Consider the following 27,660-nt stretch of genomic DNA (forward strand, 5'->3'; position numbering starts at 1 on the left):
TCACAGTATTTTGAGAAGGGGGGAAAAAAAATTATGTTCCAAGAAAAATGTTTCCCTCTGCTTTTTTCCCTTTGGTTCTGAAATAGTAACCTGTGGTGCCCTCAGAGGTTGCTCTGGGCAGGATGCTGACCTTGCGAGGGATGACAAATTGTCTGTCTGTGCACCATTTCCCAACCATGCCAGATGGCAGCCCCACTGTCTGACATGATTATTATTATAGTTGGCACTGAGCCAAGTAGATAACTAGCTCATTCTCTGTGCACCCAAAGCTGAAATCCTGCCCAAGCAACAATCGGACAAGAATGTCGGTATAAGAGATGACTTGAGATGTTATCTCCAGATCAGGGCTTCTCAGACTTTAAGATGCACAGGACAGACCTGGGATCTCATTCTGATGTGGGTTCCCAGGACTGGGCAAAGCCTGAACTTCTGCATTTCTAACAGGTGATCATTTGATTCTGATGCTGCTGCTTCACGGTGCACACTTTCAGTAGCAACCATTCAGTTCATGGCAAAAGAAGAGACACCTGTATTCTGCAAATGACAGCAGCAAACAAAACACTCAGATTATAGCCACAGGTTGCCAATCCTATATAATAAAAAGGCTAATATGCAAGTGGACCAAAGGGCGGAAAGACTGGTCGCTATGTCGTGCACTGACCACCAGAGGGCAGACGCTCAATGCAGGAAATGCCCCCTGGTGGTCAGTGCACTCCCACAGGGAGAGCACCACTCAGCCAGAAGCTGGGCTCACAACTGGCGAGCACAGTGGCGGGAGCCTCTTCCACCATCGGACATCCCCCGAGGGCTCCTGGGCTGGGGGGGGGGGGGATGAAGGCCGGGACCCAGGAGTGCACAAATGTTGTTCTCCTGGCCTCTGGTATTGATTATAAATATTTAGTATCCTTTCCTAAACTGGTACTATCAAAATAGCATTTCATTTTCCACTCCCCTGAATGTGCTGCTGTGTCATGGACAGTGTTTTTGAAAGGCCATTGGGCATAACGCTGGTCAAGCCTGGGAAATGTAACTCACTATGTCCTCCTCTTGGTGAGACACAGTGCACAAGCATATTTAAACTTGAGATGTACTCTCTAGTATAAAACATGTTCGTACCAGCACAGTCTGTAGGACAGCAATTTCTCAAGCCTGTTCCTGGCTCAGCTTTGCAGGATCTGGAAAGAAGACGCACTAAGGAAAGCCTGTAGAAACTCTTCCATTGAACTTTGCAAAGCACTGAAGACATTTTTTTTAAAAAAATGCTTTGGGATCCTCTTACAGCGTGTAACACAGGGAGAAAGGTATTACCCTCATGCTTTGCCACTGATTATGTATCAGCTTTGATCAAAAACAAACCTGGGGATGGATAGTGTCAAACAGAACAGGGACCCCAAACAGCTGGGCTCCGGGAATGCCATGTGAAGACAGGTGACCTTCACCTCCCATTCTCCCTCTGCATCTGCTCAGCGGGAGCAGTCCTTCACCTGCTCTCAGGAGGAGACAGCAGATGGTCCCCAGGACTTCTCTGGACATTTGGGAAAGGAAAACCTCTAAATCTCCCACCAACCCCATCTCCCCCATCCCCACTCCCACCTGGTGTATGGGAGAATCGATGATCTGTGAAAGGTGGGTTCTAGCTGACTTCTTTTCCTTCAAACAAACCACATCTCCCATTCTTTTTGTTACTAAACTTTTCCAGGATTGCTGTGAGCTAACTCACAGCAAGTCCTTGCTCAACACTGAAAAACAAAGCCTCCTTGCTTTCTGGCCATGGAGATGACTAAGGCCACCCCTGTCTTGTGGGTATTTTCACAGCTTCCTTAGGGACTCCATTCCCTAAGGGTCCCTCCACCCACGACTTCTCTTATGTGGGCAGTCCGTGTCTCTCTGCTCTGGCTTAGCCACTCCTGACCAGGGCTCTGTGTCATGGCCTCTTACTCATGGCGTTCCCTTCCCTCTCGGCATGATTCCTGTTTCTAAATGGCTCCAGGTAAAATTTCCACCCTGAGTTGCCCAACAGGTCCTTGGTATCCATGCAGCCTTGACCTGCCTTCAGCTAGGAATGTGCTCACTGCCCGAGGAGCTCGGCTGCCTACTCCACATGCCACAGGTTCCATCAGCTTCCTAGGTACCAGGGGGAGTCCTACTGCTGTGCCCAGGGCTGCAGGAAACTTACACCAAGACCAGCAGTTCCACATGCAAGACAGCAGGGCTCCCGGAAAAAATCCTTCTCACAGAATCAATCCATAACCACCACGGCTTATCCACGTGGAATACGAGCACTGTGTCATTCTTTGAAAATCTGTATAGCGTTCTGGTATCTCACGTCTGCACAGTCAGTGGGAAAACATTTTCCCCAGTCGAGCAGTAAAAGGAATGGAGTGCTTCAGACAGGCAGAAGTGACATCAGCAGAAGGAATTTTTCTGAGAGGGAATGAGACAGTCCCTGAGGATTTCCAAAAATTGCTAGGTAAGAACAGGGATCTAGCTGGGAGTCTGGAAAGCATTTGATCTGAGGCGTGGGGCAGTAAAACACGAGCTGTTACCTTTAATACAACTTCATTAATACTCCAGGGCTGATAAGATTAATATATATTCAGTTTAATAAAGTATGACAACAAATGCTCAATTATGCTCATCAATGAAGGCCACAAATTGTTCAAAGTTATATATATCTGCTCTTCAAATGCATTAAGTAACTCAGTGTAATTCTCACATTCTAATGGTACTGCCCCTGGAAAACGCTGAGGTTACCTTGCTTATCCAGAATATACACCTCTAAGTGGGAGGCACAGGAGTCCGGAGGGAGGAAACCTATCCAGAAGCATCCTGAGTTGCAGGGGTGGTCAATTTAGGGTTTCAAAATCAAACTATAGACAGGCCACAAAATGGATACCATACATATTTAATAACAATCTGATTCATGCATTTCCCCAACAGGAAATTATAGAATGTATTCTACCCCAAGCCGCAAGATTTACTTAAAATGCTCTACACAGAATCAGCAAAACTCTGGCATAAATGTTACACGGATTCCTTCAACATCACATCCTCAAGAATAAAAAAAAAAGGGAGAAAGGAAGGGATGGAGGGAGAGGAAACGGAGGGAGGGAGAGAGGGAAAGCCAAAAAAGGAAAGGAAAGGAAAGGGAGAAAGAGAGTAAAGAAAAACAACCAATAGAATAAAAAAAAATAGCTCATCCATCAACCTGGACTCCTTAATCCAGAATGTAAGTGTCTACAGTAGAGATCAAAGACTCTAGTGAAGTGAAACATTTGACAAAAAACGGATCTCAGTCACCGCATGGCTTTCCTCCTCCTATTATCTGAAGAGCTCTCTAGAGACATGGAGCATTTCAAAACAAATAAATATACACAGAGGGCTCTGTTTTCAAAAATAGCTGCCTAAATTGAAGCCGCAAAACACATGCACATTGAACGAGGGTGCGTGCCCACACAGGCTGGGCTTGTAAAGACTGCAACCAAAGAATGAAAAACAGAAGGAGAAATCGGGGAGGGGCACTTCCAGAGAGATGTAAGGGCCCTGCAGTATAATGCATACAGAGCATCCTCATCGCATCCCAGCCGAAAGGACTGCCCAGCAGCCAGCAGAGCACTGGAGAAGAGGAAGCGCCATTCACATTTTCTCTATCTGAGCTGACACAAGCCAGACCCCACAATCCAAACATCTTTACAAACAAATTAGTCACTAAATTTAACAGTAAAAGCGCTTTTTCTGATATAATAAAAATTTTGTTGTTTTTATTTGTATAGCTAATATGAACTTCAATCCCATTCACTTCATGGTTTTAGAGTTAACATTTCCAGATACTAAATGGGTTTTGTCAATTGCCCTATGTAAATTATAGCCCGGCCTGTCTGGCTCAGTGGTTGAGCATGGACCTATGAACTAGGAGGTTGTAGGAGGCAGCCAATGATTCTCTCTCATCATTGATGTTTCTGACTCTCACTCCCTCTCCCTTCCTCTCTGAAATCAATAAAAATTAATTTTTTAAAAATTAATTTTTTAAAAAAAGTTAAATTACCGTTGTGTTAATAACCCTTTATATGATCAGAATTAACATCCAACTGGATTAGAAGCAAGGTATGTATGAGAAACATAGAATATAATATGAATACAAAGTATTTGAAATCTATTTAACAATTACTAAATCAGAAGAGCTAGTGTATACCAGCTGCTTAATTACAAATTACTTCAAGTTCCCAGGAGCCATCCACTTTGAATTTTATCATAAAATCACTTCTCCAAAATTTTTCCAGCAAGCACTTCTCTTAGTGTTATACTCAGAATTACAACATTATTTCTCATGATTAATGTGCCATACCCCCAATCCTATTAACTGTTTTTGCTTTGTTTCTCTATTAATTCATTTATACAAACATTCACTCATAATAATGATTAAACCCAGCTGTGCTGAATACTGAGTCCCCTGAAACAAGCAATGCCGCCTCAAGGAGCCCATAGCTTTCAATGGGAAACAAATAAATAAGCAATGACTGCAAAACGTGCAACAGAGGCACCAGTTATTAAAAACTCGTATTTCAAGCTGTTCTCATAGACACTCTTTAAGTGTATAAATAACTCATGGAGTAGGGAGAAGATTTATTTAAAATCCGAATAATCCAGAGTGTGGACTTCAAAATTAAATCCATCATCCCAAATGATACAACGGATTCACTGCAGTCTCAGCTAAGAGAAGGTAAGCCCCTCATCTTTTCTCTGCACTAAGCTGCTTTTCCCAGTTTCTAGAAACCTGACTAAGTCACCATCGTGCACACAACTAGTTCCTGAATCCGGGTCCTTCCCAGATCTGCATTCAGGATTCCACTCCAAGCAGCGCGCGCAACAGTCCTCTATGCTCTGACCCTCTGAAATGTTAATGACTCTGTCCTTTCGTTCTCATTTCTCAACTGTCTCTCATAACCTCCCTTGTCATCCCCGTCTGGTAGGAAGGATTTGAGTCATTAGCAGTCTATGAATGAAAACAGTGAGGGCAAGCTTAAAGTAAGCACCATTAAACTTTAACTCGGAAAAAAAGGGCCAAGGGCAGACCACACAACTATGTGAGCATGTGCGGCAAAGATGTGGCCACCTAACAACTGAGTAATAGCTGTGTGCTAGCCTGGGAAACTTCTCACAAACAGCCCTGTAGTTTTATTTCCAAAGGCTCCGAGGCTCCCTCTCCTCCCACCCCCCATTCCCGCCCACCTCCAGAAATGCTTAGTGTGGAGAAGCACAAACGTTGTTTTAATTACAACAAATGGGCTCTTAACAAACTAGTGGTTAATTCTTGGCCAGATTATGCCCTTATGTTTTTCTGCAATGCTTTGCTTACAGATTTTCATCTTTGCTTTAGAATGTTGCTTTTGAAATCACCATCAGAATAAACACATTCTGTTCAAATACCCGCAAAAAAAATAACATTTATAACCTTTAAATGTGGGTTTGGGTTTAGGAGGGAGGTAAGCATTATTAGAGACAGCTCATAGGACTAAAAGGAGAGCTTCTAAAAAGAGGGTGGGGCTTATGAAGACAAACAGATAATGGTGTGTATTCTGTAACCTAATGATCTCAATATTTTCAACGGACAGTCTACTACGAGATTCATGAGTTAAGGGTTAATGAAACAGAGGCTTTTTCCAGTTAGAAAAATATCTCTGTCTTCACTGGCTGCTGCTTAGTTCAAGGGCTTGCAGACGCTCCAAAGAAAATATCCCCTCTAGTAATACTTGGATTAAAATGGTGATTTGGGTGTTTTGGCCAATTGAGACCCTAGGGAACTCGCAGGGCCCAACCAGACCCGGCCTCTGGAATATAAAGCTGAACCATATGTGGTGGTAGTTTCTCAATCACATCAATCTGATGGAGGGAAGCCAACCAAGGAAGAAAACCTATTGTCACACTGCCTGCGCTGACTTCAGCTGCTACGACAGCGCTGAAGCATCCTTTCCCAGAGGAGCCTGTGAAGCTAGCGGTGGTCCCGCGGCGACTCAGAGGAGCCTGGGGTGAAGCGAAAACCAAACAGGCAACCCTGCATGCTGCCTCTTGGGGTTATATAAAGCTTATGTAAGTTTTATAGTAAAACAAACCAAATTAAACGAAGCAAACGGCGCTCCTTGACCTAAATGGAATGTTGGCTTCTAATTCTTTCTTATTCCAGCGTGAGCGTACCCACAATGTGGGCTTCCAAGCTCAATATCTAAAATGAATTTGCCACAATCCAGTTTGCTGGCAAGAAAAATACAGCTTTGAGACTGTAGAGTAGTCCAGTGGGAAGGTAACCGGAGTGAAAGAGCTGGAAAACTGGGGGGCCCTAGCCATGGCTTTCCAGGGGTCTTCAAACTACGGCCCGCGGGCCACATGCGGCCCGCAGAGGAGTCTGATCCGGCCCGCCAGGTTTTTTGGGCAGTGAGCGCAGCCGAGGTGTTACAGTAGGAATTAGTAGTTCATATAGTCCGGCCCTCCAGTTCTTTGAGGGACCGTGATCTGGCCCCCACTTTAAAAAGTTTGAGGACCCCTGCCTGTGTCACTGTCACCTATGTGTGCACCAGGCCCCTCCTCTATTGAATGAGAGTACCAGCAAGCACTCCACTTCTAAATCATTCATTCATTCATTCTTCATTCATTCATTTTTGAGAAAGACAGAGATCAATTTCTTTTTCCACTTATTTATGCTCTCATTGGTTGATTCTTGTATGTGCCTTGACTGGGGATCACACCCACAACCCTGGCGTATCAGGACAATGCTCTAACCAACTGAGAACCTGGCCAGGGCCACTTCTAAAATCATCTTTAACCTTCATTCACGTTTGGCTAACCAAGCAAATTTATAGTTTTTGTATCAGACTGTTAGGCATGGATTTCTTCATTCATTCATTCCTTCTTTTTTTCCATCAGATCATACATAAAAATCAAAGAATCAGAAGTTTGATTTTTCAATCTTTATTTTTTAAAGTAATACTTATATCCTTCCCCATTTTCCCCCATTGACCCCCTCCACCTCACTCCTGCCCTCCCAAGCCTTCACCACACTATTGTCTGTGTCCATGGGTTATGCATATATGCATATAAGTTCTTGTTTATTCATTCTTAAAAGTTAGTTCCTGTTGCTACCAAATTATCCAAAGATTTCCAACTCTTGGTCATAAATGATTACATTTGTTAACTGTAAAACTTTCTGCTCTGGGAAAAGGAAAATAGTGTACCCTTTTCCACACAGTTCACATGCGCACAGGACAAAGCATCCTATATAATAAAAGCCTAATATGCAAATCAACCAAAAGGTGGAATGACTGGTCACTATGATGGGTATTGGCCACCAGGGAGCAGACGCTCAATGCAGGAGCTGCCCCCAGCCCACAAGCCCCAAGCCAGCCAAGGTGGGTGCCAGCAGGGGGCCCCCTGATCGCCCTGCAGAGGAACGAGACCAGCAACAGCAGTGGGGAGCGGAGCTGACGAGTGGGCAGCACCAGGCTAGCCAAGATGGGTGCCAGTTGGTGCCCCCCTGGTTGCCCACAGATTGGCCCTGATCACTGTCCAGGCCTAGGGACTCTACCTGTGCACAAATTTTGTGCACTGGGCCTCTAGTTTTATAATGATAGTATTTTAAAAAAAAAAAAAAAAAAAAAAAAAAAAGGCAATTAATGAGTTGTGAAAAATGACAATGAAATAGAAATCTGTTTTATTCATTACTACTATAAGAGGAGACCAAAACTTCATGCATCCAGCTCCTAGCCAATCTCATAATTCCCCAATGATTCAACAGAAACTTATCTGGGCAACGATGATAGAAAAACAAAGAACAAAAAAACACTAAGAAATACTCATCTATCAGAAATGCTTAGGTTTTTCCAAAGATACAAACTACAATTTGCAAGTGAATTCAGAATGAATTACGGTTATACTTTGAGGAAATTCCAAATTTTATTCCAGAGCTAAATTACTAAAAATATTTGTGTTCTGGACAAGTAGTGAATTTGGTAGCATCAACTCAAGAGAACCAAATGCTACCTGCCAGATAGTTCCTAGTCCTGTGGAAATGTGGTAAGCAGTTCGACATGAGCAGAGCACGGATGATGGGCCAGATACAGAAGACCATCAGGGCAGAAAGCCCTGGGCGGGTGCCCAGCAATGGGAAAATCCGGGAAAACAAGGATCTTGCCCCAGGGGTAACCTTTCCTCCCCAAGCAGGGATAACATCTAGGCCTGAGTTGTGTTTCAGCTCAGGCCTGGCAAAGCAGACAAACCAGACAAGTAGTCCAGACCCTGCAGCGGACCTCAGGACCAGCTGCACTGACTAATGGACTCCTGACCTGGCTCTGACCAATCAGTGGAGACCACGGCCCTGAAAGACCCCCACCTGGAAAGCTGATGAATTTTCTACTGAGATCCTCTCCTGGAACCTCCCCTAAATTCTCCATCCTTTAAAGCTTTTAGAATGGAGGACCCAGCACATTCTCCCTCCCCTGGGGCATGCCCACATCTATTCCCTTTCCCTTCACCCCCCAAACCTGTGTTACCTTTCCCCTTCCCTCTCCTCAGCTCCAAGAGTGCCTTCTTTTGCCCCTGTAACTTGTTTCCTAAGACCATTTCTTCTACCACTCATTTTTTCTACCTCTGACTTTCTAAATAAGCTTTCTCTTCTATTTTGATTCCCGGCTCTGAATTCTTTCCTAGCTAGAACTCAAATACCCAGTTGCTGAACCCAGGTCAGGTCTGACGCCACAGGCCTAACACCTTGTGCCATTCATGCCCCCGCCAACAGAAGGAGTATCTTCTAGACAAATGGCAAAATGACTTCACACAGACAGATGTTTTACTCATTAGTTTCCCTAGGAGACTACTTCGAGGACCGTCACCAAGAATGCAGAGAAACTAATGAGGGGCAGCACCTAGCGAGATGAAGAAATCAAGATAAAAAAAATACAGTTCCTGCTCTGAAATGATTTAAATCTAGAGTCACTGGAAATAAGCCCATCATTTGCCACTGAAGAATGTGGCTTTGATCAAGGTAAAATAAGAATGAATACACAAACATTGCTCAAGACATTTCAGTTGTCATAACAAAGTGTTGCTTCAAACTGCATTGGAAGTAAAAGAAACATAAATATATAGGGAAAGAATATTAAGTAGAAAAATAAGATGGCAAAAAAGAATGTTGATTGAAAAGAAGTCAACAAAAGGGGGAGAATATGTCTGCTGCTTCTTTGTTTTTTCTTTTCCTTTTTTGCTATTCTTGCGGGAGGGGGAATCTAACTTGCCCATGCATACAAGCACTGTGTTTTTGGCTACATTTTACTGACACTGATCAAACAATGAGATGATTCTTTCGTTTTGAACAGCCTGCCAAAAACCATCCTCCCTCTGTCTCCACCCAACAGTTCACTAGTACTCAAAATTTAATTCTGTGGAAACTGGGAAATGCTGGTATTTCCAAACTACATAACAAAGAAGCCTTGCTCTACGCCCACTCCCGTCTCCTTCCCTGGGCCACACTTGGCTCCAGGGGCTAGTCTCTTCACATCAAGTTCCCTGCATAGTCAGGGCTTTGGATCTGCCACCTGAAAGGGCCTAGCATCTGCCTGCTTTTTTTTTTTTTTTTTTCAAAGCAAACTGTCCTGACAGTCACCACAAGGTCTGGTTACCTCCCTCCATACCCACCTCTCTCCACCTCCAAGATCCCCTTTGTATTTCCATCCCAATTCAACAAACCAGTAGTCCAGACAAGTAGTCCAGACCCCGCAGCGGACCTCAGGACCAGCTGCACTGACTAATGGACTCCTGACCTGGCTCTAAATGTTTTCTAAATGTTTCAGGTTTATGTGAAGCTTTTTATGGAACTAGACAGTAGGCCTTACTCCAAGGTGAAGTCAGACCCTTTCTTACATCTATCTCCCAGACAGTTGAAAAGGGAAGCAATTAATAATAACGATTTTTTAAAAATCTGATGACTGACAGCTAATGAAAAGTAGTTCTAAAACACCATGTGGTTATTACAAATTATTCCTGGCAACCATACAGTAAACTTTTATGCACTGGACCAATATGAAAATTAACAGTTATAGTCATACTTAAAAACTGAAGCTGTAATCAACAATATATCACAAAAGTAGTAAGTAACCACTTTCAACCTCCACATTGCTAAAACTAAAAAGCCTAACTCTGCTCTAAATCCCAAATATTTGTCTATATGTACACTGGGCATCCTGATGTACAATTATGAAGCATGGATGGATTAAAGTAATACCAACATACTACTTGGCAATATCATAAATTTGACTGAGCACAAACTAACCCATCAGCTATATCAATCATTAACAAGTTGCTTTCCTTCTTCAAATGGAGATTCTTTTTTAAAGAATGATGTAGGTTCAAGTTGCCTTCATATCTTTTTAAAGCCTCTTTAAAACTTTCCAGGGAAATTTGAACAAATGCCTTATCATTATCATTCCCAATAGCAACAAAAAAGGTCCAAAAGTCCTTCTACAGATGAGAACAATGTTCTCCAACTGGCATCTCCAATGGGCAACTATGACCGCTGCAGCCTTGAAATGCCTTTAAGACATCATACTGTGACTTTAGTCTTCCTCTCTCTTTAACTCTCCCCACTTCACAACTACCAAATAAGCTCAATGGTAGCCTAGAAGTTGGAGTGAAAGTGGTCTTTAAAAATTCAGAGTTATCTGCAAAATTAGAGAAAGTAACTACAACTACAATCCTTTGGAAAATAGGTGTTTCCTAAGGATCAGCAATGTGAACAAGAACTCAAGACTTTAATGTAGCTTTACGTACTTTTCAATATCTACTGCCGGAAAAAATCATGGGAGTATGAGCAGGTTGAAATCCTGCCCCAAATTATTATCAAGGAAAATGTGAAAAATCATATAGAAATATCCAAATATTAATATGCAAAAACAAATGAAAAATGCCAAGGATAGAAAAACAGTACTGTGCAACTAAACTAAAAAGGAACATTTGTAAATTAAGAATTCCTGAGAATCAGGAAAAGATGTAGTTCCATGACTTAAAAATCAAGTCATTTGGGATCTAACCTTAATCTGCTTCATTATTCCATATTTGGATACAGAGTTGTAAAGCTCTGTGGTAATTTGACATTGTTTAACAAATAATTATACAGTCTTAATGATTATTTAACAAAAGTAATTCATAAAGGAATGAAGAAATAAAATGGAGTCACTATAGTCAAGCTAACAAAACCACTTAAATAATAACTGTCTGAAACATGAGGAATATGTTTCATTTTACTTTAACTAGCCTAAGAACTTAAACTTTAAATTTTTCCCATTGTGCATCAATGCCTGGAGATATATATCCTACAGATAACCCATCTGAAAACTTAGGGGGAAATATCCATGTGTCCAGGCCACCAGATATCTGGACGTTTTCCATTTCAGACCAATCCAGAAGCTAAGAATGCAGAACTGATTCTCCTCAAACATGATCCTTTTACTTTAAGAATTCTCCACTTTTCCCTTTGTTTCAGAATATTCTGGGTGTCACCTGGTAGCGATTCCCAATATGCAAATCTTCAGACCTTCAAATACAACTCTGTCAATTAATTCTAGCAAAGATCCATTTATGCTGCGACAACATAATAGATATCCTTACTTCTGTGGGTAGACAGAAATCCTACAAGGCACCACAAGAGAGTCCTCCACAATTAGGACTCACTCGGCCCAATGTGTCAGTAGTGACAAGCCAAGAATCCCTGCTCTCCTCCAGCTGTAAGTGACTCTGCTCTGAATGACAGGCCCCATGTCTCTCCCCACGGCCCCGATGCACTTCTGATGAGATGGGCCTCCTGAGGCTTTTGCAGTGTGGAACTCTGCTCGTGTTCCTAATGGCTGTTCCTCCTCCTTTTGTTCTAGGCCCAACCTTCCACTTGTTCCCACATGTGGACGGGGCCAGGATAAGACCCTAAGTAGCTGCCTGAACCCTCCACTGTGACTCATCTCACCCCCACTCAAGCTCCAGTCACAACACAAAGAGAGGTTTGCATGAAAATATCAAACTGTTCTTATTGTTGTAATCTGCTTCTCTGGAGCCGGCAGTGAAACTCTGCCTGAGAACACTAAAAGGTAAAGGAAATTCCTATTACCTAACTGTTGCCAATTAAAATAATGAATCTTCAAATGACTGAATCATCCATTGTTATAAACATACTTTAGAATAGACTCTTGTTTCCACAGTAGTCATTGTTCTTGGTCATTTAATAACTTAAAACACGTGGTAAAAAAGTGTTTGTGTTTATGTTTTCACATTGTCTGCCCTGCAACAAAGCATACTCAGCCTCAGTATCTTCTGAAACAGTCAGCATTTCCTGTTGCATTAAAACATTCACTGTCTGTTAACCTTGTGAATCCAGAGATGTAAAGCATATATCCTTGCACACTCCAACCATATCAGAAAACAAACTTAAACCCCAAAGTTGTCATACCCATTAGGATGGCTACTGTCACAAAAACAGAAAACAATAAAGGGTAGAGTAGATGTTACATAGAATGGAGAGAAACTGGAACCCTTATGCACCTTTGATGGAAATGTGCAGCCACTATGGAAAACAGTACATGGGTTCATAAAAAAACTGGGGGGATTGGGGGGGGGAGTGAAAAGAATTTAAACCAGGTCTCAAAGAGGTATTTACACACCTGTATTTATAGCAGCATTATTCACAATAGCCAAAAGGTGGAAGCAACCCACACATCCATCGACAAACTGGATAAACAAAATGTGCAATATACATACAGTGAATTATTATTCAGCACTGAAAAGGAAATAAGTTATTCTGATACACGTTACAACATGGACAAACATTAAGGACATTATAAGTGATAAAAGCCAGTCACAAAAAGATAAATACTGCATAATACCACTTGTGTGAAGAATCTAGAATAGGCAAATACATTAGAAACAGAAGTTGCCATGGGCCATTGGGAGGGAAATTGGGAGTTGTTTAATGGGCATAAAATTTCAGATTTGTGGATTTGATTAGAAGTTATATTAGAGGCCCATTGCACAAAGATTCATGCAATAGGCATTCCTTCCCCTGACTGCCAACACTGGTTTTCCTCCGGCACCCAGGACCGGGGCTGTAGTGGAGCCAATCCTGCAGCCTTCAGGCTTCTCCCTGGCTGTGGGAGGAGCCTTCAGTCTTCAGTCTTCGCTTGGACGGAGCCTTAGTCTTTTCTCTGTGCCTGCGTATGCAAATTAACCAGCCAGCTTTGTTGGCTTAATTTGCATACTCACTCCTGATTGGCTGGTGGGTGTAGCAGAGGTACGGTCAATTTGCATCTTTCTCTTTTATTAGTGTAGATATGTATTTTAGCATGATTTTAAAATCTCAAAATTGATGACATTTAGATCTTCCCTCTTCTTGGAATTATTAACTCAAAATTCTCTACATATTTACAGTTTTGTCAATTATCCTCATCACTTTATTTACTTTCATTCCTACACAGCCTCATCCCACCTCAAGAGTGGATTTAAATACCCTCTATATGTGGATGTCCTCTGAGAGGGCAAAACGTCTGAAGCCATTTTTGGTTGTAATAATGTAGCGGGGAGGGGAAGGGTAATTCAAGAACACAGAGGCCATGGATGTCAGTAAACATCCTACAATGCAATGCACAAGACAGACATCCAATACAAAAACTGATCTGGCCCAAAAGGTCTCAGAAACACAGAACACTGCATTTATAAAAAGAAAATAGAATCCCAAGGGGCTTAGTGCTTCACTTGTTGTCAACAATTGATTGGAATCAAGACTTCCCCAACTTTGTGTTCTGGTTTCATGCTGACTATGGAAAATACATTTTGTTTACATCCCTTAAATAGTGTTCTGTTATGTGTGACGAGCAGAAATTATACTGTGGGTAAAATATAAAGAGAACAGAATTAAAAGTAACAGATCAGTGAGGATAATTTATTTTGCCATGGGAGACTTAAAATAGAAATATAGAAATTATTACGGGGTGCACTTTTCTGCCACCAAGGTAGTTATACATTGAAAAGTACATCCGTTTTTCAAACAGCAGTGTTTCTGTTGAAAATACCTTAAAGATCCAAAGGATTGGCAAGAAGTGTGGGAATATGGTTCAAATAAAATATTCATAAGGTGACCATATTTTCCAAGTAAAAAGTGAAAATACATTATCTTCAGGGCTGGCCTGTGGTTTACCACTACATTAGTAAAAAGTTAATCAGGTGGTTGTTAAGTTAGAGTGTTATAGTAAATTCTCTTGCCTAGTATACAATAGTTGGGAGAAAAAAAGAATGTTGGTTAAAATCATCCTTTTTCACAGACTCACTCTATTGTTTCTCTACTTAGTTCTCCTTTAATATCTTAAAACTAGAGGCCTGATGCACAAAGATCCGTGCAAGAATGGTCCTTCCTTCCCCTGGCTGCCGGCACTGCCTTCACTCCTGCCAGAGCCGCCTTCTGCCTCTCACCTTGTCGTGTCCATTTGCATTTTCCCACCTTATTGGCTGTGGGTGCTGCCATCTTTGTCGTGGAGTTATGGTCAATTTGTATATTCTGGCTTTATTAGATAGGATAAGGCATTGTAATCTTACATATAAAAGTCTTGCACATCCTTTCTTGAGTTATTCGTATCTTATTCTTTTGTAGCAAATTTTTGTGGTGGAATACATAATTTTATTTATATCTATCGACCTGGCTAGGCTCTGATTATTTCTAATAAGTTTTCTGCAGATAATTTAGGATTTTATATGGGAGAAACAAAATTAAGTCTTAGATGTTTTATGCCCTTGATTTTATTTACTCCCCAGATCAGGGGGCCTCCAAAACAATACTGAATTCAAGTAATGGTACACATCCTTGTCTGGTTCCTGTTTTGCAAAGTGAAGTTTTTTAATGTATAGATGAATGAATATAATGTTTCTTAACCCCTACAAAATTTCAGAGAGTTCACTACCATCATATTCTGTTCAAATGACAATGTTAACTGGAAATTCTTAGGCCACTAACATACTGTAATAAACAACAGTTGGGTAATTATCCAAATCACAATAATCCCCTTGTTTTTGAAAAAAGTGCTGATGTTCAGAGAAACACATGCAGAGGCCTTCGAAAACTTTTCTTTTTTTAAGGTTACCATGGGAAACTAGACAGCCCTTCAGCCCGCCCCAAAAAACAATTTCTGCCCAGTCCAGACTGGTGGCAATGTTTATGACTTGCCATGTAGAAATGCCAACTAAGAGAATGAAGCTGATAAGCAAATGAAAGGCACAGATTAAAAAAAAAAAAAAAAGAAAGAAAAAAAGCCTGGTAGAGGCCTGAGTTCATGATTCTTGCTGTTCCGGAATCCCACATACAGTATGACCCTTCCCTCAGATAAAGGAGATGCCTCAGTGTCTTCCCAACCAAGCCCGTTTGTCTTGCAAGTTAATGTCCTGGGTGACACACACCGAACAAATCTTCATTGAGCAATAATACAAGGCATCTTGATAAGAATCCACTAAGAGCAGACTTTTGCCCTGTAAGAATTTGATTCTAAGACAAATAGCAAGTTTATGAATAATTTATTATTTTAAATCAGTATTATAACTAAAGTAAAATGTAATAAACAATTGTACTATAGTTTTACAAAACTATACCATTGGGAGAAATCGGGCAAACAATACACAGGATTCCTTAAAATTGTTTGTGAATTTATAATGATCTCAAAATATAAAAGTTTAATTAAGAGAGCTATAATTCTCTTATCTTAGTAGTAACTAAATTTTCCAATTCCTTTGATAGTGAATGGTTTAATCATAAACAAAGACAAAAACCTTTTGCTCACTGAATACCTCAATGTCTTATTTTGGTTGGTCAACTGATATTTCCCAATCATCCACTGCTTTGTTAACATTATTTAAAATTTCCCTTCATAATACCTAGCTGTTTTCTAGTCTACTCTATGTCTACTTTGGTTTATTTTCTCCACCCTTTCAACTTAAGTGTCCCATCTAGGTCTTAAAAGTCTTTCAGGGAATGGTTAAAAAATGAGTTTATGTATACTGTATTTACGTTTTATATCAAAGCATCTTTTTTGCTTACTATCAAAACACACACACACACCATCATCAAAGCATGGCTTATAAATTTATTACAGACCTAGCACATCCCCAACTGTACCAATGAAAAATGATGGCTTGACGCCATAGGGTAAATGTATTTTTGGAAGTTCGGAGGTAAAAATGGAAATATTTCAATATGATGTACAATTTTGACTCCAAAGTAAAACCTATACACCTGAGATAAAGGGCAAAGGCAGAAAGAGGAAGGAAAAGAACTAGAGATGGGAGGAAAGAGATGGGAGGCAGGAAGGTATGTCCAGTTGGCTACTGCTGCTCATATCAATACTAACAGCCTTAAGTGGCAAACACCTAACACGCAAAGATTTATGCCCGAGTAACAAACTGAAAATGACATCTTCAGGTCAGTTTATTTCTTGACAGGAAAAAGACATGAAAAGAATGTGACAGTCCTTCATTCCAGGATCCTATTTTAAATTTATTGCTTTTAAAATAGTACTATCTGGTGGAAACATTCCCGTTAAATCCTTCCATACAGTCAAGGTTAATGTTAAAAAAATAAAGGGGTCTTGGGAAACAGGAAAATATAAAGATTTGGATGCTTACTGTCACGTACTCATTCAAATCTTGAAATCTAGCAGTTTGATATATACTCATGAAATACCAGCTGTGAGAATGGTGTCAGTCACAAGAAAAAGATTCATATCCAAATGGTAAGGAAAATGGCATTCTAAAATACAGACTTTAAAAATGAGCTCTCACTCAGCTCCCTCGGCTGACAGCTAGTTATGACCACAACTGCCAATAGCACACAAACCTTAATTGTACTGGGGAAAGTGCAGGCTCCTTTCCAAGTGTGCTTTTCAAGAGCTAATAAGAAGCGTAAGGGTCTTGGTTTTATCTCTTTTCATCCCCTTTCTTATACTCTGGGGTAGAAGTGTTAACGAGCAGCAAAATGACTAAAAGGCAAGCTGCCAGGATAGCCTCCACGGTCTGACCACTATGTCAAATCTATTCTGAGATATTTTTAGAGTTTTGACGGAATTCCTAGTTTTTATCAAGAGTCCTTTTCCAGTCAGAGAAGCAAAAGACAAAAATTCGCCCCAAATGAACACTGATGTGTTTTCTGAAATCCTAGCAAGCACCCTATTCAAGTCCTTCACATTAAATTGACTTTTTACTTAAAGTTTATTTCTCTATCAGACTTACACATAATGAATTAAGTCAAATAATCTGAGAAGTGGTAAATAAGAAACTATGACAGGGGTGGGCAGGGGTTGGGGGAAGTACAACTAGATCAGGACTCAGGCCTCTGCCTCTTTAAGTCTAAAATTCATATACAAAAGGGAAGACACAGGATATAACAAAGCAGAGCTGAAATTCCAGTCCAAAGACCAGACCCTGAGTCCTACGTCTTCTGCTGCTTATTAGTGATATCTGTTATCTTGAGTCATTCATGTACAGTCTGAACTCAGGTTCCGACTGCTGTAAGGATTTTTTTAAAAAGATACATAAAAGCACTTTGCAAACTTTTTTTAAAAAGACAAATAAGTACCAGGACAATTACGGATAAAAAGAAAATCCACTATGGTGGCGATGTGGCCTGCTAACTCAGTATTTCATCAGATAACTGGGAATCAGGGGAGTCATGGAAAGCCTCCATCAGTCAGTAAACGTGAAAATCAGAACTATGGACATGAGATGTTTCTTTTATACGTTTCAGGTGAAATCACTGTATAAAAAAAAAAAAGTCGGTATGCAGGCCAGCATACCTAAAGTTTATATCTAATAAAATGTCACCTAAGACATACCAGAAATATAACCCATACTCATGCATGTGGAGTGTTAATAGATCATGCTTCATGAGTCTCAGATAATAATTATTCACAGATCATTGGACTTCAGTTTATAACAATATTAATGCTAAAAACACAGATTAATCAATAGCACTTACTGAGGGCATACGAGCAATGCAAAAATGGATGGCAAAGACTAAGCAAAAATCTTTCATCAGGGGAAATAGGAACATGCAGTTTTCTCAACATTTACGATATTCTCCAAGTTCATGAATCCTTGGTTCACAGAAGGGGTAAGAAAGACTTAAAATAGATTTACTCAACGTTTTTGGTTCTCATGTGCCAAAATTTGATATGGGAACTGTCACTGGATTAATGGATTAAGTTTTTGCTGAAATATGTGCCTGTTTAAATATGATAAAGAACTTGAAAAGTAATCCAATTTCAGGACTTAAAATGTCTGCATTCTTCCTTAATTTTTGTAAGACACTGAAATAATACACCTAAAGCACTTACTGGTACTAGTAATAGAGCACCTCACATACTATCAATATATTAATAGTACATGTTTGCTATTATTGTTCTCCAGTTTTTAATGAAAACAGTTTTAGTTTGGAACATTTTGGATATGTGAAGTCTCTGGAGCCCAAAACCTGGGTGTAAACTGTGGCATACCATTTACTAACTGTATTCTTTGAGTTTGCTCTTCTTTAAAACGGGTGTATTAGCCCTGGCTGGTGTGGTTCTATTGGTGATGTGCCATTTAGTGCACCAAAAGGTTGTCAGTTCAATTCTTGGTCAGGGTACCTGCCTGGATTGAGGACTTGTTCCCCAGTAGGAGGTGTGCAGGAGGCAGCCAATGGCTGATTCACGCTCACATCAATGTCTCTCTCTCTCTCTCTCTCTCTCTCTCTCTCTCTCTCTCTCTCTCTTCCTTCCTCTCTCTCTAAAACTCAATAAGAATGTTTTTGTTTTTTATTTAAAAAAGGGGTTGTATTAATAATGTCACCTCAGAGAGGTGCTATGCAGATTAAATTGGTTTAAAATATAAAGCAATTACCATAGCAGTGCCTGGTACCTTGAAAACGCTCAGGGTCAGCTGTTATCTACAACAGTGCTTCCCAATAATGATTTACTTGACTTGAATTATATTTCTAACACATTTCAGGTTCTTGTACCTTCCTATGACTAGTGTCTAACATACGGAGTATCTCAGATACATTTTTTTTTAATCTCTTGAGACTAATAAGAGCTCAAAATCTTGTGCCAATAACTCAAGTAACTTACATTAGATCTAAAACTATTTTGAGTCTACTTCCTATTAACCCTTCCCTTGACCTGCTTATGCTTTAAAAAGGAAAATAGTAGTTATAATTCTCTTATAAAGTGAATGTTAAGGTTATAAGTTTCCCTCCCAGCCTCTCATAATGTTTGTTTGTTTGTTTGTTTAAAAGTAATGCCCATTTCAGGAAAAGTATTTTCATTACCCAAGAATTAAAAAAAAAAAAAAAAAAAAAAAAAAAAAAGTAATCTGGCACTAAATAGAAAGAATTTAAATCCTGGCAAACCTAAAGAAAATTTGTAAACTTACACGTCGAAGGTCAAATTTGAGTGCTAAAGGCTGGAAATGATCATGGTTTTTTTTTAAAAAAAAAGTTTCTTATATTCATCAAAATGAAAACTATAAGAAATAACTACATCTGTATAAATTCTTCAAATTAACATATGCTAAAATATTCTGAAGTTGAGGCTTCCTCAATTGGTGATAAAGATATATCTTTAAAAAAAAACTATTTCACTGTGGGCACGTGCGCTCTCTCTCTCTCTCTCTCTCTCTCTCTCTCTCTCTCTCTCTCTCTCACACACACACACACACACACACACACACACAACTTGCCAAAGTTAGGGATTAAAAGTACCCACAAAGTAAAGGCCTCCAGGCAGGGGTAGAGGAGTAGCACAGAGCGGGTCAGATAACTTGGACCCTCTATCCTGAAGAACAGCTAGAATCACTGAATCCACATCCTGTAAGTTTCTAGTTAGTATCTTTCCACAACCCTATTGTAGCAAAGTGAATAAATAAATGGGATTAAGCAAGCTGTCCAACAGCATTCTCCTGATTCTCCTACTGATCTAAATCTCCTTTGTTGATTTTACCTCATCTGATCAAACTCTGGACTCAATCACCTCAGGGTTCAATTCTCCCACATTTTCTCTTCTGTCTGCACACTCACAGATTGGGTGATCTCATACATCCCATAGCTTTAAATACCCTCTACATGTTGTCAACTTCTAAATTTATACCTCTAGTCCCATCTGCTACCCCCGACCTCTCTGGACTCATAATCAGCTGCTCTCTAGGCAAGGTTACTTAGATACCCAGGAGGCATCTAAATAGATTCAAACTTTTCACTATTTCTTTCCCCTCTCCTTCCTCATCTCTATAAATGGCAACATCTACCAGCTGCATTATTTTTTCATTTTAGTACTTACCACCATCAGACATAATGTGTTTAATGCCTATTTCTCCCCAGGAGAATGCAAGCTGCACGAACAGTTATTTCTGTCACAATATATGAGGGCTTCAGGGAACTAATTTAGGCTGTATGGAGAAACGCAGGCCCCAGAAGTGATCTATGGGGTGAAGTCTGAATGATAAGATGAAGCCAATGGGAGGATATGATCAGGATGTTCACGGAGATGACAGGACAAATACAAAGGTCTAAGTCCCAAAGAAGCTTGTAGGGACACATGAGGAGAAACTAAAGCCCCTTCGACTGGAGAACAGTGAACCAGAGGGAGACTACTGAGAAAGGAGGAAGGGGGAGAGAGTAAGGTTCCAGGAATTCAGGGAAAGAAAATGTCAAGTTCGAAGGCCAGGAGGCAATCAAGTCAAATTCAGCATTTCAATACAAATAACAAGAGGTAACAGAGACCTCTTCCAGAAAGACTCAACTAAGACTTCCTGCTTCCTTAGGTGGTTCTATTGGTATGTTAGTAACTGAAACAAATTATTTTCCTATTACTTTACCTGATTCACTTTTTTGTTGTGTTACAACTACGTATTTTTAGTTGGCTTTAGCAGATTTTTTTTTTTTTTTAAAGAAACTCAAGTTAATAAAAAGCGGAAAGGTTCCATTTCTTTAAAAAGATCAATATTTTCTTTGGTCTCCTTTTTTCGGCAACTAGCCTTTTTCGATCACCCAGATGACATATTTATCTAATTATGGTAATTCATTGGTGACATGAGAATTTGTTCAAACTGTTAAGTGTCTTCTTTCATCTTCTTGAGCTTTTATTTTTGTTTTGTCACTGTTCTGACATACTTAGGTTTTGGTCAAATTCAATCATATAAGTCATGATTTATCACTGAAAAACATAGGCTTTGTAATGAATTACAAAACTCCTTTACACTTCATTAGTATATATTCTTAAAATATCCTACTTCTAAAAGGAATCACTAATTTTTAAAACACAAATCCTACAAGATCTTCTACCAGCTATTCCTTCAGTTGTACTAACATCATGTGACTAAAAGTGTTGATTAATCACTCTAGTATTTAGATTCGTGTGTTATTGATTACTTTAATAGACTCTTTGTGGAAACATAACTAGGCTTTTATCTGTAGAGGTTTTTCCTCATTATTTTGCATTCTTTATTTCAGACCTTCTCTGAAACAACAGGAAAAGCAAGAAAAACCACAATATGACTTCACTCATTAACAAAGAATTTCTTCCTTGCCCCAACAAGAGAAATATGACTGAAGGCAACAATGATGAATTCTGAAGCACCAGAGTTGATCTAATCCCCATCTCCATGACTTCTAAGACAATCTACCCCAATCCTCAGCATTTCTTCTCTTCAGTCTGTGTCTTTTATCCTGTGATCATATTGGTCATCATATTGGATGTCTCAAAATCCTGCACATAAAACATCCAAATCTCTGAGCTCAGAGGTCTGACTTCCCACTCAGCTACATCTTAACTTCATTATCTAGATCAGCTCCATTTCCAAGTTCAGTATGTTTCAACTCCTACTCCTGATAACAACTTCCTTGTCCTCTCTCAAAATCTTCTCCTCTGTCAATAGTGAAACTTCAGCATTAATAACTAGTAATATTTGTCCTCTCTGCTTTCTTTCCCTCCACCCCAAATATATTTGATTGATTTTTAGAGGGAAAGAAAATGAGAGGGAGAGAGACAGAGACTGTTCTAAACTATTTCTACAAATTCCTCTCAGAGCAAATGACCACTCCTTCCTAGCACTCTTTTCCATCTGCCCAAACAACTGTCCGAAGGTCTCCTTTTCAACCAATCCTCTCTTCCTTTTCTCCCCGCTCAGAGGAAGAGATTTCCCCAGGTGCCTCTAGGTCTCCTCAATGCTATAAGAACATTCCCTTGGCTCTTTTCTCCAATGCAAACTACAATACACTTTCTCACAATCTTCAACTAATACATTTTCTAAAATGATAGCTCGTGCTAGTTGGTTTATCGCTCTTCTGCATCACTTGTACAGGATCTGAATCACAACCTCACTCACCCAGAACTGAATATTCCCCTGGCTTCCATGCCATTTTCAACTCTTTATTTACACATATCTCTAACCATTCTTTCCCTGTTTCCATCAGCATCTGTTCTTTTGGCTCATAGTGCACTCACTACCCCCATCTCCCCACGGAAATTTGATTTCTATTACATAACCACAGACAGCTGGAGTGAGGATTATGTATAAAGTACATAAAGGTATCCTAGTTAGCCTCATGACTCCAATCAAAGTCACCTCCACTTGTGGTCCAGATCACACTGTATGGCTCTTTCTCTGATACTGAGATCAGACGCAAGCTGATGTTTTCTAAGAAAATATGGTTACCCCTTCTCCCTGATAGTTCTTCCCCACCTCATCTCTTTGTCAACATGGCCACCAAATGTATCTCTCCTAAATTCCATACTGGTCTTCTGATTTGCTGTTCAAAAATTTCTAGCCATTGCTCTTCCTTATCCATTTAGCAAATGACACCAAACTGTGCTGCATTTCTAGCACATTTAGTGCACATTTGAGTTTACTTATGTTTACCTATAATTCCGCAACAAGATGCTGAAGTACAGTGATATCAAAGGTGATGTCTTAAAGAAGTGTGTAGCCCTCACTGTAACTGACAATCAACATCTTCAGCACCATTAATATTTATTACTTGCCAGGTATTACTTTACAACAATCCTTGGAGTAAATCATACTATTTTTTCCATATACATATAGAAAGACTGGGTCATAGACAGGGGCCTTCACAGAAATTTGAACACAATGGATATGAATTATACTTGTAAACAGATAAACATATTACTAATAACCAAGCATTGATACTGTCACATAGATTAATCCGTCAACCTGGAATGCATTCCCTTTTTTTCCCAGCCCAGCAAAATCATCCAGCCTTCAACACCCAATTCATGAATGGCCTTTAATACTTGTAATGTGTCTTTATTATAACACTAAGGTTATGTAGAAATTTGTTCAATTAGAATGGATTTCATAATGGCAGTTGATTCAATGTTTTAATTATTAGGAAAATTAACTGGAAAACAAAATATACATATAATATACATAAGCTGAAATAAGTAGAAATAGCTTATTAGCAACATTTGATCATCATACAACATTTTTCTTTTAACATTTAGTACACACATCATATTATAAGGTCTGCTATGGTTAAGCCTAACTAAAAAGATCTATTCTTTTTTAAAAAATCCAAACAGAGCATTATTCTTAAGAAATGAGTAACAGACTTACCAGTCGTCTCCTTTCTTCTTCTACTGTGATGAGTAGTCTTGCAAATTCTTTTAGCGACTGAGCTATTGAGAAGACAAATTTTAAAAGAAGTATTAACCTCATTTCATTGCTAATATATAACTGTACAGGAACAAACATTATAATGAAACTAGTTATAAATTTATATTTATTGTATGGTTTTATGGTTTTATAACGATAACACAGTATATACAATACAATAGAATCTCAATGAATAGCAGCTATAGATAAGATGTTTGTATGCCACAAATCAAAGTTAAGCACACAGCAAGTACAATATTTTTTTTTCTTTAAAGACACTAGGGGAATATAGTTTATATACTTAATACAGTATATAAAACTCTCACATTAATAAATAGAAATATAGTCCTGGAATCACCTCTAAATAGAATATTAAAAATAATGAAAAGCATGTTAAATCTATAAGAAGCAATAAATCCAGTACTATTTAGATGACTTAGTAGCAGCCAGTAATACAAGGGCTCCCACTGCATCTTTCTAGAAGTTCAACAAATTTTGTATTCTTCCGATATCTACAATATTTTATTTTATTTTTTAAAATATATGTTATTGATTTTTCACAGAGAGGAAGAGAGAGGGATAAAGAGTTAGAAATATTGATGAGAGAGAATCATTGATCAGCTGCCTCTTGCACACACCCTACTGGGGATGTGCCTGCAACCAAGGTACATGCCCTTGACCAGAATCGAACCTGGGACCTTCCAGTCCGCAGGCCAACTCTCTATCCACTAAGCCAAACTGATTTTGGCTATATCTACAATATTTTAAACCTTTGCTAGTCAGTGTTGTGAAATGACCACCAGCATCAGCATTTGGGAATTTATTAAAAATACAGACTCTCAGGCACAACCCCAGAATCTGCACTTTATCAAAATCCCCAGGTGACCTGTTTGCATGCACTGCTTTAGAAAATTATAGGATCTATAGTGCCCTAAACTGGGGGAAAAAACAAGTATTCAGAAACTTTAAAAAAATAAACCAAAAGTAAATAAATAGGAACTTACAGTAGCCTATTCTTTTAAAATGCATAGTTCCAAATGGCAATTGTGAGAAGTAATTTATCCATATCAATTTTTATACCTTATTCTATCTAATAAAAGAGTAATATGCAAATTGACTGTCTCTCCAACACACAAGATGGTTGCCCCGGTGTGGTCACAAGATGGCTGCCACAAGATGGCCAGCAGGAGAGAATAGTTGGGAGGGACCAGGCCTGCAAGGGAGGGCACTTGGGGGGGGGGGGGGGGGACCAGGCCTGCAGGGGAGGGCAATTAGAGGTGACCAGGCCTTCAGGGGAAGGCAGTTGGCACGGGGACCAGGCCTGCAGGGTAACCTTAAATGTAACCTTAAATGTAAATGGACTAAATGCTCCAATCAAAAGACATCAAATGGCTGAATCTATAAGAAAATGTGTCCTGTCTACAAGACACCCACCTCAGAACAAGGACTTATACAGATTAAAAGTGAAGGGATGGGAAAATAATTTTTAGGCAAATGGAAATGAATAAAAATCTGGAATAGCAATACTTATATCTGACGAAAGAAACCTCAAAATGAAGGCCATAACAAGAGATAGGCAGGCCACTTCATAATACTAAAGGGATCAATACCACAAAGAGGATATAATTCTGGTAAACATATATTCAGCCAATGTAGGAACACCCAAATACATTTAAAAATAATAATAATAATTTTAAAAGTCCAATCTAGGATTTATTTTTTCTTCTTCTTTTCAGAAATGCTAGGTTTACAGTAAACTAAGCTGGTTTGAAATGCTGTCCCTACCCATTACTTCACAGCAGGTTTTATTCAGTTACCAAAATAGAAATCAAAGGATTACCTGGGAATCAGATCACTCTTTTAAACACATTAGTGGCCTTAGAGTAATGATTACTTTTTTAAAAGTTTTAATTTCTGCAAAAATAACTCTACCAATGGAACCCAGTTTTGAAAACAGTAAAATGAAAACATTTTTCAAATATATGGATTTTAACTGGAGGGCATAATAACATATTCTACTTTTGTTCTATTGGCATCTATGGGTAAAGACAACATTCCATCATCATTCTGGCAGCTATCTACTGCTGCTGAAGATCTCTTTTGGTGAATCTGAAAGAAATCTCAACCAAACTTTGGGTGAGAGAAGACAACATTAACATGCCTAGGGGGAAAGGATCTAAGAGGTAAGTCGGTTTGGGCTACAGGAACTGGAGGCAGCTGGTACTCTTGAATGTGAGAAAACAAGAGGAGATACAGATAGATAGTTGAAAGTAAAGAAACACTTTAACCCCACATTTCTCTCAGTTCCTCACAAACTACTTAAGGAAAAGAAACCCTTACCAGCACATCCTTCCTTTTATTGGCAATAATTAATGCTTTGTTAGAGTATGGATGACATACTCTAATAAAGGATGGGCCAAGAGAAAAGGTTATGGAATCTAAAGTTACTAAGTCCAATATAGAAAAGAAGCAAATGGAATTCTCAAGACAACACAGCTGTATAGTCCAGGACAATAGTTGTACAAAGGGCCAAGAGAGGATCTGCAGATCACATATAAGAGACAACCAAAGAATGCATAAATAAGTAGAAAGCAAATCTCTCTCTCTCTCTCTCTCTCTCTCTCTCTCTCTCTCTCTCTTACCCTCTCTCTCTGAAAAAAAAAAAATCATCAATACCAAAAAAATAAAGAAGTAGCAAGATACTTATGATCTTTACAGAAATGGGAGAAATGACTAAAAGTTCAAAATGGTCTTTATGGGGAATTAAGTGGTGGAGAGACCGAAAGTCCACAGGCTTCCCCAGGTAACCATTACTCTGAGTAAACTGTGTAGTTGCCTTAAATCCGATTTTGATTACAACTAAGGAAGCTCGGGTTCTCATTGCACTGTTGAACTTCTTTGTCCAAAAATTGATACTTCTGCTTTACTTGATTCTGGTCTCTTTCCAATATTAATACGATTTATAGACTCAGTACCTAGAAGTTGATTATAATGGCAATGTCGAAGGAAAAAAATGTTGACATGCAAAAGCAATCAAGTCTGCTTCCTCACAACATAAACTAGTCTCCTTCCAGCAATTTTGTGAGTGTTCCCCAAATTAACAAGTTTTGTTCCCTCTTTTTATTTTTTCAGGAAAATTACTTGGAAAAAAAGATTGTTCTCTTTAAATATTAAAAGTGTATTTGAAGTCTCAGTTCCATGAAAGTATATGTTCCTGGGTCTAAATGAAGATAGTCGTGTTTGTCATTTGTTCTAAAAAAAAGGAACAGTAAATATTTCATGAATTAGTGACAGTGGCCTATTAACTTTTAAAACCCATATTAATGTTTCCTCCTAATCTTTTTCATTTATAATGATGTTAAAGTACTGCATTAATAGTTTACTAAGCACAGGGTAACAGAAAGAAAATAGTAATTAACAGTGCGGTGAAGCAGATATAAAATGATTCAATGTGGGTTTTAGGATTAACGGCTGAAGAATAGGCATTCCCCTCCCTGCCTCCTCCACCCTCCAAGTAGCAGGAACTTCTAACATAATGAGAAGACAATATTAGAATCTCTGGTGTCAGGGACCCACAAATGCCCTCAAGACTATGAAAACCGGAGGGAATCTATTCTCCCCAGAACTTGGGCAGAAAATACATACAAAATGACCCCCTCAGCACCATCACGGTGCCATATGCAAACAGCTATTGATGCTGTGACTGCTTGGGCCATTTCTTCATAAAATATTTATTACATGCAAATTCCTAATACCCAAGTACTTCTTTTATAAGCTACTATTTGTGATACTCCCTATTTTATTTATCAATATTAATATTTACATAAATAACCATTTCATTGTCTGATTTTGGAGGTCCACACTAACTTCAAATATTAACAGCTGATCCTGCAATTATAGGTGGCATTACAGGAGCTTGATTTCATGAGAACAATATTCCCAAAACAATACTTACAA

At 39.2% G+C, this 27,660-nt stretch overlaps 1 protein-coding gene across 1 annotated transcript in view; it reads right to left on the reverse strand.

Moving 5' to 3' along the window:
• The window catches only part of ARHGAP42 (Rho GTPase activating protein 42), a 229,340-nt gene that overhangs the window by 121,312 nt on the left and 80,368 nt on the right, over positions 1-27,660 (reverse strand). The window contains exon 3 of the mRNA XM_084894676.1: positions 23,665-23,726. Coding sequence (XP_084750802.1) covers positions 23,665-23,726 — 62 coding nt within the window. The remainder of the gene's footprint in view (positions 1-23,664; positions 23,727-27,660) is intronic.

This window comes from Pipistrellus hanaki (genome assembly GCF_964339955.1).
Source record: "Pipistrellus hanaki genome assembly, chromosome: 9".
In the NCBI taxonomy this organism is placed as follows: domain Eukaryota; kingdom Metazoa; phylum Chordata; class Mammalia; order Chiroptera; family Vespertilionidae; genus Pipistrellus; species Pipistrellus hanaki.